This window comes from Leucoraja erinacea, chromosome 8, assembly GCF_028641065.1.
Source record: "Leucoraja erinacea ecotype New England chromosome 8, Leri_hhj_1, whole genome shotgun sequence".
NCBI lineage: Eukaryota > Metazoa > Chordata > Chondrichthyes > Rajiformes > Rajidae > Leucoraja > Leucoraja erinaceus.
The window spans coordinates 6975626-6990994 of NC_073384.1; the positions used below are offsets into that span (position 1 = coordinate 6975626).

The 15369-nt window shown below is 40.8% G+C and overlaps 1 protein-coding gene across 4 annotated transcripts in view; it reads left to right on the plus strand.

Annotated features, from left to right (window-relative positions):
* The window catches only part of pak5 (p21 protein (Cdc42/Rac)-activated kinase 5), a 151852-nt gene that overhangs the window by 100756 nt on the left and 35727 nt on the right, over positions 1-15369 (plus strand). For 3 of the 4 annotated variants that reach the window (XM_055638936.1, XM_055638937.1, XM_055638938.1), the window contains exon 4: positions 6516-7328. The exons of the other annotated variant lie outside the window; for it this stretch is intronic. In XM_055638936.1, coding sequence (XP_055494911.1) covers positions 6516-7328 — 813 coding nt within the window. The remainder of the gene's footprint in view (positions 1-6515; positions 7329-15369) is intronic. 4 annotated transcript variants of the gene reach the window in all.

The following is a 15369-nucleotide window of genomic DNA, read 5'->3' on the forward strand; positions in this document are numbered from 1 at the left end:
GCAGCAGTAGAGGCATGTTTAAAAATGAGGTATCAAAATGGTGAAGCTGCAACAGAGGGCACCATGGTGCGGCATGGTGGCGCAGCGCTAGAGTTGCTGCCTGATAGCGCCAGAGACCAAGGTTCGATCCTGACCTTGGTCTCTGTACTGCCTGTAGGGAGTGTGTAAAATTTAACATTGAGGTATCAATTAGCTTTATGGTTTTATTGCCCTTGTGAAATGAAGTGTATATTTGCTCATGCATTTTAAGACATGAAATTTTACAATTTAAATGATCGTAATCTCTCTCCTATATTGTTTCATTGAAAATTATTTTTTTTTTTTGTGTACATCTTTACTTTCAGAAAAATGTTATATTTTATAAAATTATATATTTTATATTCATTCACACCCTGTTACATTTTACTCTGTGCCTGGAAAATTACTTTCAAACATTGCCTTCTCCCTAATTAAGAAACTGCTCATTAAAGTGTGTTTTTCCTGTTAAATATCCATTTCAGGTTTTGGCATATTTTTCATGCTGGTATCGGATTCTAAAGTTGCATCCCAAAAGTATGAGTATTCTGAATCAAATTATTTTGCAAGCAGATTGGACCTTTTTTTTTTTGCAGCTCCAGACACCCGGGTTCGATCCTGACTACGGGTGCTGTCTGTGCGGAGTTTGTATGCTCTCCGTGTGACCACATGGGTTTTCTCTGCGTGCTCCGGTTTCCTCCCACATTTCAAAGACGTCAGGTTTGTAGGCTAATTGGCTTCAGTTAAATTGTAAAGTGTGTAGGATAGTTCTAATGTATGGGGTGATCGCTGGTCGGTGCTGGCTCGATAGGCCGAAGGGCCTGGTTTTTCCTAAAGCAAATGATTTTCTGTATCATTAATATGGTTACTGTTCACATATTCCAAAAGTTCTTGATTAATCTGAGATATAATATGAAGTTTAAAATCCACAGTTTCTAATAATTGGAAAAAACAAAACCTTCAGTTCAGTTGATGAATTTGAGGAATATGTATACATACACACGTGATCAATTGATTTTCAATGCAGCATAGCTGCACATGCTATTGTTAATTTTAATTCAAATTTAAGGTACAAAAATATCCATTGGCACAATTTAAGATCCTTTTCTGCCAAGTGTTCTCTGTATTTGAAGATAGTATGATGAGGCTCATAATGTGCAGGAAGGAACTGCAGATGCTGGTTTAAACCGAAGATAGACACAAAATGCTGGAGTAACTCAGCGGGACATACGGTATCTCTGGAACTTCTGTCTGCAGAAGGGTCTCGACCCGAAACGTCACCAGAGATACTGCCTGTCCCACTGAGTTACTCCGGCATTTGCAGTTCCAAGTACTGTAGAGTATTTCTAAAAGGGGATGAATTTCTCACCTTTTCTGTAGGATTCATTTATTCTGTAATTTATTAATTTGAAGTTGGGTAGCATAATGCCTGAGGCATGGGACATAATATTGAGGCCAGGGCTACTCATTTGAAGGCAGTGTTTTATAACTTCTGTGGGAGCTGGGGTGTTGTAATTCACTTAGCTGGGGAAAAAGTTAAGTTTAAAAAAAAAACATGGATGGAATCAGTTTTAATACTAGATTGTTGGTCAAAATTAAAATTTGTTTCATGAATTTCATATGCAGGTGATTCCACACGCAGTTTGGTACAACTAGAACCTTGCAAGACTGCATTGGGTGTTTTTTTTTTAATGTATGAAGAACAATTGATAAGAATCCTTGAAAAAGATAGTTATTAATTCAATGCTGCTACCCATCATTGCTAATTTGGTTTCTTTGATGAATGTTCTGCGGTTTAAAAATGTTTTTCCAATGCCGCCTATCATTAAAAAACACACTCTCAAATTGCCATATGATGAAGGGCCTTTCTCACTGAAAACAAGAACAAACACCAAGGACTTGCAAAAAGCAATAACATTAAATTAAAGTAATCACTTTTTTTAAATTGCTATATGTGGAATGACCCTATGAACCACTGATATTTGAAGTTAGATAACATTTGTCAATTAGAAACTGCCCTTTACCCTTGGCTCTTACCTCGGTTCAAATGGGTTTGGAATGAATTATGAAGTGATTTATTTGTGTTTGAGTGGGCACAGGACATTGAAAGGCGAGGGTGAACAGCCAGAAATTGTGGTCCATATTGGTCCCAATGACATATTAATCAAAGAGATGAGGTAACGCAGTAGGTTAAAATGCAGGACCTCCAACGTTGTAATCTCAGCAGGAGATGGAGGAACACATATGTCAGCAGATTATGGAAATATGTGGAATGATATGAAAGATGTATGGAGGCACAGTGACGCAGCGGAAGAGTTGCTACCTTGCAGTGACCCGGGTTCGATCCTGACCAAGGATGCTGTCTGTATGGAGTTTGTACCTTCTTCCTGTGATCGTATTGGTTTTCTGTGGAAGCTCTGGTTTCCTCCCACATCCCAAAGATGTGCGGGCTTGTAGGTTAATTGGCTTCTGTAACTGTCCCTGGTGTGTAGGATAGAACTAATGTACAGGTGATTGTTGGTCGGCAAGGGCTCGGTGGGTCTAAGGGCCTGTTTCCATGCTGTATCTCTAAAACTAAATGTTCTATAAAATGGTTTAAGATATGCAGGGTATGGAGAGATATCGATCATGTGGAGGCAAAAAGGATTAGTTTAATTTGGCATCTCATTCGATACAAATATTGTGTTTGCCGAAGGGCCGGTGTTCCTATCCTGTACTGTTTTATGTTATCGTCTGAAGAAGGGTCTAAACCCGAAACGTCACCCATTCCTTCTCTCCAGAGATGCTGCCTGTCCCACAGAGTTACTCCAGTATTTTGTGTCTATCTTCTGTTTTATGCTCTATGTTAATAACATAGTTTTGTTGAGGCCAAAGTTTACTTACTTTTTCAGGAAAGTTTACTTTACTAAAACAAAGCTTACTTCAGTAATTTGGGGAGTTTACTCATTGACACCAAGTAAAGGGCCTGTCCCACTGTACGAGGTAATTCAAGAGTTCTCCTGAGTTTTCCCCCGATTCGAACTCGGAGAATGTCCGTAGGAGTTCGTGGATGTCTCGTCGCGACTCGTAATGCTAACGGTAGGTACTCGGGCAATCCGGCAATCTCGTGACATTTTTTCAACACTGCAAAAAATGTCCACGAGTAAAAAATACTCATGATGAGAAAAATGGTTACTTTTTACTCATACGAGCCGCTATGAGACATCCACAAACTCCTACGGACCCGCTACGGACATTCTACGAGTTCGAATCGGGAAAACCCGGGAGAACTTGAATTACCTCGTACAGTGGGACAGGCCCTTAAGACACCTGACGACAAAATCATCAAGTTAAGGTGCGGACAGAGCAAAACATTGAGTTTAAGGCCAGTGCTATTGCTTTTCATTGTTGTATGAATGGTATTGGGAGGGGAAAAACCATTTGATTGTTTGGTTTATTTGTATTTGCGATATAAGATTGTGCTTGTGTATGATTGTATATGATTGTGCTTGTCTAAAGTAAGATTTTGCTGAATTTTATGCAAAAAAAAATGTCACCGTACCTAGGTATATTTGACAACATAGTACCTACCATTGATGAGCAGTTGTTTAGATTTAACAATTAAATTTAATTTGTTAAATTTCAATTTACCGTTGTTAACTTTAACATTGAGGTATCATGTTTAAATTAGCTTTATGGGGTTTTATTGCCCTTGTGAAATAAATATGTTTGCTCATGCATTTTAAGATGTATACATTTTACAATTTAAATGATCGAAATCTCTCTCCTATATTGTTTCTTTGATATTTGCCATTTTTTGTGTACATCATCTTTCAGAAAAATATATTTTATTTTCTTTCACACCCTGTACATTTCACTGACTGAAAAACTACTTTCAAACATTGCCTTTTACCTAATTAAGAAACTGCTCATTAAAGTTTGTTTTCACACTTTATATCCATTTCAAGTTTTGACATATTTTTCATGCTGGTATCTGATTCTAAAATTGTATCCCAAAACTATGATATTCTGAATCATAAAGAATAGGAGTAGAATTAGGCCATTCAGCCCATCAAGTCTACTCGCCATTCAATCATAGCTGATCTATCTCTCCCTCCGAACCCCATTCTCCTGCCTTCTCCCCATAACCTCTGACACCTGTACTGATCAGGAATCTATCTATCTCTGCCTGAAAAATATCCACTGACTTGGCCTCTACAGCCTTCTGTGGCAAAGAATCCCACAGATTCACCACCCTCTGAAATTACTTTACAGGCAGATCGAATCTTTTTTACAGCACCAAAGACCCAAAGACTAGAGGTGCTGTATTTGTGGTGTTTGTACGTTCTCCCTGTGACCACATGGGTTTTCTCCAGGTGCTCTGGGTTCCTCCTACACTCCAAAGACGTACAGGTTTTTGTTGGTAAATTGACTTTTGTAAATTGTTCCTCGTGAGTAGGATAGGGCTTGTGTATGGGTGATTGCTGGTCAACTTCAGTGGGACTTCAGGGCCCATTTCTTCTTTGTATCTCTAAAGTCTAAAGCGTTCAGAGAAAAGTAGCAGAATTTCTCCAATACACCAACACATACTTATACATCTAATTTTGCCATGACCCGTATTTGTGGCATTACAAAGTTGATAGCCATTTCCTGCGTTACAGTAGTGACTACATCTCAGTGTGATCTAATTGGCTGTAAAGCCATTTAGAAAATGTTAAGATTTGAAAGACAGTCGATAAGTGCAAGTTAATTTTCTTTCCTTATTCCCCATTTGCCAAACAAAGCCTTTATTTCATCTTAATGCTGAGAAATGACTAAAGGAATTTATCACATGTCTTCAACTTTTTATCTCATTCCTACCACCTGTCCACATTTCCCATCTTCTATTTGAGTAAGAGTTGCAAATGGAAAGAATGAGCAAGGTTGATACATCATATTACACAACAGTTAAATATAATAGTTTGATAATCTGACATGGGTATAACTGTTGATGGGATACAGAATGATACTTTAAAAGTATCAAAGCATTAATTTAAAAATGACTAATTGTGTGCTACGATAAATACAGGCACCTCGCATATTATGTATTTGATTTATAATTTGTGATAATATTCTGCAATGATAATATTGTTTAATTAATATTAATATTTTTTCAAATTTACGCCCGTTGAAATATTTAGATTTATATGTGTCATTTACCCATTTTTGAATCACGTGCTGCATTTCAGGAACCCCTGAATAAAATTTGAGCTGCTTGTATATATTTGATTTTGTGCTTGTAAAATTTGTTCTATTAATCTGAGAATGCATGAGACCTCTCATGACAGGCATTTGCATGTATCCTTCAGATACAAGTCTTGCTAACGAGTCATTTTCTGAATTAAGAATTGAATTGTACAACAATTTAAAATTAAACAATGTAAATTACCAACAATGATTTTATGATTTGAAAAACATTTAAATTATTTTTCAAGTGACTAGTTACTGTGGAACGGATTGTAATATTACGCAGATGGAACATTGTATAAAAACATAACATGCTGAAAATACACAAGGTTCCTGGTGAAGATTGTGCTAAAAAGCATCACAATTGTTTTGTTCTTCAGATAATAGCTGATGTGTTCTGTTCTTCCAGCATTCGTTTTTTTTTTCCTTGCATTTTTAGAGAAGTTTTCAAAAAGATCGCTCGGAGAAAAAGGGGGCACAGTTGCGCAGCTAGTACAGCTGTTGTCTCGCAGCACCAGTCCCAGGTTCGATCATGACCCCGGGTTGCTGTGTGGAGTTTGCACATTCTCCCTGTGACCACGTGGCTTTCCTCTGGGTGCTCCAGTTTCTTCCCACATTCCAAAGACGTGCGGGCTTGTAGGTTAAAATGGCCTCTATAAATTGCCCCTCGTGTGTATGGAGTGGATGAGAAAGTGCAATAATACAGGACTGGTGTAAACGGGTGACCGATGGTTGGCGTGGTCTCGGTGGGCCGAAGGGACAGTTTCCAATCTGTATCTTTCAATTCAATTCATAACAGAAAACTTTCCAAGTGGAACATCACCAATTTGTATCCCAGATGGTGGAATTGAGTTTTTCAATCCAACCCTGTGATTTCCAGCTCTTTCAATTAATTAAGACCAAGAGGTCGCAATATACGTAAGACAGACTTAACAAATCATAAGATCATAAAGTGATAATAGTAGAATTAGGCCATTTGGCCCATTCAATCATGGCTGATCTATCTCTCCCTCTTAACCCCATTCTCCTGCCTTCTCCCCATAACCTCTGTACTAATCAAGAATTTACCCATCAAGAATTGTTGAAGAAGGATGGACAAAGACAGCTTCTACAGATTGATATTTTAAAATTGCAGATGCATGAATATTTGTATTTGTTTAACATTGTGTTTTCACAGAGAAAGTGTTTATTCTAAGTAAAGGAATGAGTTTGAGCTTTAAAGGATTGTATTCTGATGTTAAATATTTTGAAAACGTCCCATCTGTCTGCATTAACTGATTTATTTTTTGTTGCAGACTATAGTCAGAGGAAACAGAGCATGGAAAGACGCCTCTATAAATGGCCTTTTGGAAGAGTTCAATGATATTTCTGTAACTCGCTCAAACTCTCTGCGTAGAGAGAGTCCACCAGCTGTTCCACAGATAAATTCAAACCATAGCGCATGCAGTCCTGAGGAGAATGGCTACAGCCATTATTATTTCAGACACACATATGATATTGAACCTTCAAAAGATATCACCATAGGGAAATTCAAAGAACAGAGAACTCGCGCAGAAGACTGGGATAGATTTTACACATGTAACACCAAAGCAGCTCAACAGAATGGCCAGGATTTGAACAGAGCTCGGTCTGTAGAAACGTATTATTTAGAAGATAATGTACAAAAGATGGATTTTGGTAGATTACTGCCAGACTACCATGCCTACATGGTGTCAAGGATTAGGCCGACAGATCACATTGTGACAAGCAGGGATTCCCCAGCAGCTCAAAAGTCACCATTAGGTCACAGGAGACACCCGCAATCTACACCTTCTCGAACTGCTTCTCAACGAGAAGCTCCTACTGAAAAGTTGGAATATAAAGAAAAGGACTTGGGTCCAGAGCCACAAAGGGAAGACGTAGATAAGCGGCCAAAGTCATCCTATGTCACACCAACCAGCCCTCAACCAGCCATGAGACAGAGATCAAAATCAGGATCTGGACTACAGGAGCCAAGTATGCTACACGCTGCCAGTGCATTTAAGTCAACACGACCCACTGGACATTCATATAGTTCATACACTTACCCCAGGCTGTCTGAGACGACGGCTGTATCATGCATTCCTAAGGTAAATGCCGCATTCATATTCAAATCTTCAACACTTGTGTTTGCATCTGCATTCCACCTCGGTGTGGCTCTGGGGTGTGTGATTTCACTGGATTTCTTTCCTCCCTAGCTTCAGTTTTTTTTCATCCTCCATTTTGGCTGATTTTTTTTTTAATGTAATTGGTCTGCTTTTCTTTTGAAGCCAATTCCTTTCTAAGATGGACACAAAATGCTGGAGTAACTCAGTGGGACAGGCAGCATCTCTGGCCATCGCTTGTATCCTGAGGTGCTGAGTGTATTTAAAGTGGATAGAGAGACGGCATGGATTGAGATGCCTGTCCCGCTGAGTTACTCCAGCATTTTGTGTCTATCTTTGGTTAACCAGCATCTGCAGTTCCTTCCTACATGCTTTCAAAGATGCAATGTTTAGTCTTAATTGGTTTACAGAGTACAAAAAAAAAGGGTAAGTAGGATAATAATTCAGTCGTTGTATTTACATGTAATTAAGTGAAGGAATACATAATTTGAAGGAGACAGTAGTTGGGTGGCTAAAAGTATCAATTAATCTGAAGAGTTGTCCTTTTGGTAGAATATCTTGATAATTTATCCGTTTTTGGATAAGGTGCTCTGTATCCTGCTGATATTTTGCAAATCAGAGAATCATTCTACACACTGCTTCCTTTGATTTTGCACATTACTCGTCCAATATTTCACACCCAGTATTGCATCAGTTCATGTTTACATGACAACCAATTTTTTTCCTACTTTTAAAAGTCTATTCTGAAATAATGCTGGATGGAATTGTGTGCTGATTCTGCTGTAATTGAAGGGTAAAAGCCCTACTTTGCTTCTCTGACACATCACATTTATTCAGTAAATTGTTTTGAATGCTGTTACCACAGGATCTTTTGTTGATAACAAAGATCACCTAATTTCCCCCCAGCCACTATTGGAACACGTAGATGAATTTGCACTACAGCTGGGAGAATGGATCAAGAAGCTGCTGGGGTCTCTTGCAACAGTGCTGTCAAATTAAGATAACACCATGTGGAGCTCATTAGAAATGGGCAACAGCAAAATATTTATGGAGGGCAGGTATATTGGCATCTCTTTTGTACTTTAACTTGCCAGGTGAGGAGGGGGCTGTGGACCCCCAGCAGGACCAAAAACAAGACCTGTCAAAGGACAGATAAGCTTTGAGCGAGCCAACGGCCATCCACACTTCAGTAGAAGTTGCGATCACTGTCGTACGAAGCATCGTAAGGAACGATGATAAAGCACACACACACCAAAATGCTATACTTCCAGCGGCGGATGTCCGCAGGAACTGGAGGACAGAGATGTGTGCTTGATTGAATTCTGTTCTAACATGAGAAGCTTTAATTTAGTTTTTTATTAGTTTAGAGATACAGCGCAGAAACAGGCCCTGTGGCCCAACAAATTCGCACCGACCAGTGATCCCCACACCCTACACACACTAGGGGCGATTTACTATTTTACCAGGCCAATCAACTTACGTCTGTAAGTCTGTACGTCTTTGGAGTGAAGGAGGAAACTAGATCTCCCGGGGAAAATCCAGGCAGGTCACGTGGATAACATACAAACTCCGTACGGACAGCACCCATAGTCAGGATCGAACCTGGGTCTCGAGCTGTAAGGCAGCAACTCTACCGCTGTGCCACCGTACTGCCCTTAGCTGCTGGTGGTATTGGTAAACTAAAGCAGATATTGTATCCAGCAATATTCTTAGCCATTTTTAGTTCATAGCAGAAGACTCGCAGCTAATTAGTTTTGATTTATTAGATGTATTGCAGTTTTTGTGTGTGACATTTTGTTTATTCTTCTGTATGGCTACATGCCGCTATCTTTTTTAAATTCTCCTCTCAAAGTAAAATTTTGACTATCATTCTCCATACATATTTACCATTGTATCCAAATGTGCATCCATTATGTGTGAACATAGAATATGGAACATAGAACAGTGCAGCACAGGAACAGGCTGTTTAGTCCACAATGTATGCCGAATATGATGTCAAGACAAACTAGCCTCTGCCTGCACATAATCCTTACCTCTACATTCCCTGCATCTCCATGTGCCTGTCTATAAAGTATTAAGTATCCTTTATTGTCATTCACACGTGGAAGATTGCAACCTTCACGTGGTCCGCCCTGTTTCGACTAATGCAATCAACTCGACGTGCACATACGGAAGATCAAATAGAACAAGTTGTCCAACAACTCTAGGCTGTGCACGCCACACGAAAGAAGAAGAAGATTGTCATTCAAACTTGTTAGTTTGAACAAAATTAAATACCTTGCAGTCATAACAGAGAATAAAATAACAGAACACACAATGAACACAGTTTAACATCCACCGCAGTGAGTCTACCAGGCACCTCCTCACTGATGGAAGGCAAAAGACTTAAACGCCACTATTGAAACTGCATCTCCCACCACTCTGGCAGCGCATCCCAGACACCCACTACCCTCGCTATAAAAAGACTTGCCCCGTACATCTCCTTCAGGTTTTGCCCCTCTCACATTAAAGTTATGCTCTCTAGTCTTTGACATTATAGCTGTGAAAAAGATTCTGACTGACTTTAGAGATACAGTATGGAAACAGGCTCTTCGGCCCACCGTCCACACCGACTGCCGATCATTCTCGTATATTGGCTCTATACTACACACTAGGGACAATTTACCAAAGCCAATTAACTTACAAACCTGAACGTCTTTGGAGTGTGGGAGAAAACCGGAGCACCCAGAGAAAACCCATGCGGTCACAGAGTACATACAAAGACCGTACAGACAGCACCCGTAGTCAGGATCGAACCTGGGTCTCTGGCGCTGTAAGGCAGCAACTCTACTGCTGTGCCGCCCTGTAAATGTATATGCCTCTCATAATTTTATATACGTCCATGAACTGAAACAGAGCAGTCATGGATGTGATGTGAGTGTGACATGTGAGTTTCATTCACTGTTTAGCTGACATATGGATGCTCACTTTCTGACAGAGCCACTTCCAGTCAAAGTAATCCCTTACTGTCTCCTCAGTTGTGCAGGACATGAGCTGTGACCATTTGCCTCACCCTCCTACTGCCATCGTTAGGATCTCCGGGTTCATTAGATTAGACATCCAATTTGGGCCTCCTGGTCCATATTTATTTCTCAGCAAAACATTGTTGGACTAAACATTAGACCTTTGCATTGATCTTCCATTATAGTGGCGGTCGTGTGTGTCCATTGTTTCTGAACTACAGTTCAATTGGCGGCAGAAGATCACAGAGCCACATCTACATTATGCATGCAATGGCAGTACATTGGAATAATGTCTCAACCCACTAGATTTGCAATGTCCTAAAAATACCTTTTCTTGAAGTTGAATGTTAATACTGTACATAATACAGTTTCAGATGCTGGAAATATGAGAAAGCTTTTTGGAAATCAGGCAAAATATGAATTCTTCTTCAAAATTGATCATTCGGCAGACAATCTTTCCTTTTTAATGTATTTTCAATGCAGGAACTTCTAATTCCATTGACATTAAAATGAAAACAATGATAAGATTAGACTGCATCTACTGTAAGTAATTATCTAACTGATTTTCTAGTGTTATATTATGTATATGATCATTTATCTAAAGGGTTTGTTTAAGCCTTTTCATTTTCTTTCCTTGCATGCTGATTTGATTCTGTGGAGTTTTGTCAAGGACAGGATGTGTAATCAACATTGCAAATGGGATTCTAGCTTATTTGCAGTGATGTTTAGAGTTGTTGAAAATACAGGTATTTTCAATTAATTAATGACTTCTATCACGTTGACTAGAATTACGTTTACTTCATGTTAGCTCGAACAAAAAAATGAAATATTGATTTTCAATGAAAATATACAATGTATGAAACAATTTTGTTTTAATTTCAGGAATTGGCATGAAACTGTAGTGATACATGTCCATCTGATAGACATTCAGATGCTACTATATAATGCTTATCTGATTCACTTAAATTGAGTTGGAAGCAGCCATTTCATGAGATTCCTACTGCACAATCATACATCTAGAACCTGATGTCTCTGTGAAAGTGAGGATGCCGGGAAAGTAGAGCTGCATTTTGATATTGAACAATTAAGTGTTAATTGAATGGAGCCTAGACTGAATCAATTCAATAAAGCATTAATATTCTGCTGTGGTTGCTGCTAACTTTTTTAATTACTCCATGAACAATGGAAGATGGATGCCAAAATGAATTTAAAAAGTGACGGTCTTAAATGTTGCAGCATATGCAAGATATTAAGATGGTTAAGGGTGACATGGTGGCGTAGCGGTAGAGCTACTGCCTTACAGCGCCAGAGACCAGGATTCAATCCTAACTGCGGGCGCTGTCTGTACGTAGTTTGTACGTTCTCCCCGTGACCTGCGTGGGTTTTCTCCGAGATACTCGGTTTCCTCCCACATTCGAAAGACCTACAGATTTGTTGGTTAATTGGCTTGGTATAAATGTAAAAAATTGTCCCTTGTGTGTGTGTGTAGGATAGTGTTAATGTGCGGGGATTGCTGGTCAGCACTGACTTCGGTGGGCTGAAGGGCCTGTTTCAGTGCTATATCTCTAAAAAATAAATGATGCTGCACATAGGACTTGCATCTGCTTGTTACCTGCATGTGTGATGTGGAAAAGGTTTGCAAGTAAACTATTGCTCTTGGATTTCCATGTAGCCAATGGTAACTGTGTGCAAGCATGATCTCCCATGGATGGACACAAAGTGCTGGAGTAACTCAGCGGGTCAGGCAGCATCTCCCCCACCCTAGTCATCCTACTAGTTTCACTGTTCACATCCTTGTGTCCTTTCGTTATCACCTGTCCCCCAGCCAACAATGGGCCATTAGGGGCTCCACCTTTCCGGCAGGAAAGGTGAAACCCATAATGGCCCATTGTTGGTTTGTTCTGGCCGTTTCCTACCTCCGGCCTCCCCCCCGCCTCCTCCTCTACTTTCAGCCCGAAAAAGGGTTCTGACCCAAGATGTCACTCATCCCTTTTCTCCAGACATGCTGCCTGAGCTGCTAAGTTGCTCCAGAACTTTGTGTCCATCTTCAGTATAAACCAGCATCTGCAGTTCCTTCTCCCACACATGGGGGGAACTCGTGGAGTGTCTGCTTTCAGTGGAAACCACATTACTACCAGCGGGCCTGAAATGCGATGATCTATGACTGTGAGAGATGGGTGATTGGGGGAGTAGCTATCCCACTTCTCTGATAATCATCATTGGAATGGAAGTATAGACTCATCCGTCAGAGTATTGAGCATAGAAGTTGGGAGGTCATGTTGCAGTTGTATGTGACCACATTTAGAATATTGTGTTCAGTTCTAGGCGCCATGTAATAGGAAAGATACTGTCAAGCTTGAAAGAGTTCAGAGAACATTTACGAGGATGTGCCAGGACTAGAGGGTCTGAGCTCTCATAGCAAAAGGATTTGAGTATAGGAGCAGGGAGGTTTCTACTGCAGTTGTACAGGGTCTTGGTGAGACCACACCCTGGAGTATTGCGTACAGTTTTGGTCTCCAAATCTGAGGAAGGACATTATTGCCATAGAGGGAGTGCAGAGAAGGTTCACCAGACTGATTCCTGGGATGTCAGGACTGTCTTATGAAGAAAGACTGGATAGACTTGGTTTATACTCTCTAGAATTTAGGAGATTGAGAGGGGATCTTATAGAAACTTACAAAATTCTTAAGGGGTTGCACAGGCTAGATGCAGGAAGATTGCTCCCGATGTTGGGGAAGTCCAGGACAAGGGGTCACAGCTTAAGGATAAGGGGGAAATCCTTTAAAACCGAGATGAGAAGAACTTTTTGCACACAGAGAGTGGTGAATCTCTGGAACTCTCTGCCGCAGAGGGTAGTCGAGGCCAGTTCATTGGCTATATTTAAGAGGGAGTTAGATGTGGCCCTTGTGGCTAAGGGGATCAGAGGGTATGGAGAGAAGGCAGGTACGGGATACTGAGTTGGATGATCAGCCATGATCATATTGAATGGCGGTGCAGGCTCGAAGGGCCGAATTTCCTACTCCTGCACCTAATTTCTATGTTTCTGTGAGCTACAGGGAGAGGTTAAGTAGGCTGGGTCTCTATTTCTTGGAGTGCAAGAGAATGGGTGATTTTATAGTGTATAAAATCATAAGAGGAATAGATCGGGTAGATGCACGGATTTTCTTGCCCAGAGTAGGGGAATCGAGGACCAGAGGACATAGGTTCAAGGTGAAGGAGAAAAGATTTAATAGGAATCTGAGGAGTAGCTTTTTCACACAAAGGGTGGTGGGTGTATGGAACAAACTGTCAGAGGAGACAGTTGAGGCTGGGACTATCCCATCGTTTAAACAACAGTTAGACAGGTACATGGATAGGACAGGTTTGGAGGGATCTGGACCAAGCATAAGCAGGTGGGATAAGTAGCTGGGTGTGGGCAAGTTGGGCCGAAGGGCCTGTTTCCACACCGTATCATTCTATGACTCTATGCCACTTGCTTTCATGCTCCTCCCCTCAAAAAATGTAGTGGGAAGAAGGTTCCCAAGTCTATTGTCTTAGTCACCTTTGGTTTCCCATCAGTGACTTCTGTGGCTGATGTAATGGACAAGCCATTTGTTTCATTAATAATTAGGGCGGTACGGTGGTGCAGCGGTAGAGTTGCTGCCTTCCAACGCCGGAGACCCGGGTTCGAGCCCGAGTACGCGTGCTGTCTGTACGAAGTTTGTACGTTCTCCCCGTGACCTACGTGGGTTTTCTCAGAGATCTTCGGTTTCCTTCCACTCCAAAAACGTACAGGTTTGTAGGTTAATTGGCCTGGTAAATGTAAAAATTGTCCCTGGTGTATGTTAGTAATAGGCCCCCCTCGGTCATGACTGACCATGGGTGAAGCATCCTGGTCGGAAGCAAGCCTGGGCAATGTCATATGGAGGACAGGCTGTTGCCCATGCAGCACGTCCCCCCTCTCCACATCGCTGATCGATCCAAAGGAACAGCAGGACTGTTACAGTTTGGCACCAGCGCCGTCCAAGGAGCTGCCAGAGCGAGGTTGTAGACAACGACGAACTGCCTTAGGGGATCCGACTGGATTTTCTTGAGGTTTACTCCTGGAGCCTTTTCCATGACTGGATATGGCCACAAGGCAGTGGAGGTTTTAAATCAGAGTTTTCCCTCTCCTAGATGGACTGCCTTCCCAGGCTGACGAGCCCCATCTGCCCGAGACTCGTGGGGGTGGGAGCGTCTACCTTCCCGTGCAGGTCTATAGCACCTGCCCAGTGGGTAGGTACTATAGACCTACTGTATGTAGGATAGTGTTTGTATGATAGTGTTAATGTGCGGGAATCTCAGGTCGGCTGAAGGGCCTGTTTCCTCGCTGTATCCCTAAACTAAATTTAGATGGGGTATCTTGGACAGGTTGGGCCAAAGAGCTTGTATAACTGATTTTGATTATGACAAATGTAATAATCAGCCTTCGTAATAAATGTTGGAGAAAATGATAACATTTTTTACTTATGATAACATTAAAATATGATTTGTGTATTTGGGTTAAATGTGTTAGATTGTAATTGAGCATGAAGGACAGTAATTAAAGCATGGTATCAAAAATGATTGTGTATAAATTTTACAAAGTTGATTAATAGCAGTTCAGAGATGACAAGTACATATGGTCAATGCTCTTGACTTAACTCTTGAATGGAAATATCAGTGTGGAAAAATTAACTGAAAGGTACTTGGCCGTTTTACAGGTTAGGCTTCAGTCATTTTTTTTTTTTTTAACTTGGTAGCAAATGCCACGAGAACGTAAAACATAATTTTTGGTCATTGTTGCTGACTTACTCTTCTTGCGTATGGAGTGCAAAGCCTAAAGTTGTAGAGGCTCCTGAGCTTTATCAGGGGATACGAACTGTTTCACTGTTACTTTGGAAGGAGCTTATGGGACAGAGTCATTATTAGTCAGAGGGTGGTGAATCTGTGGAATTCATTGTCACAGAAGGCTGTGGAGGCCAAGTCAATGGATATTTTTAAGGCAGAGATAGATAAATACTGGA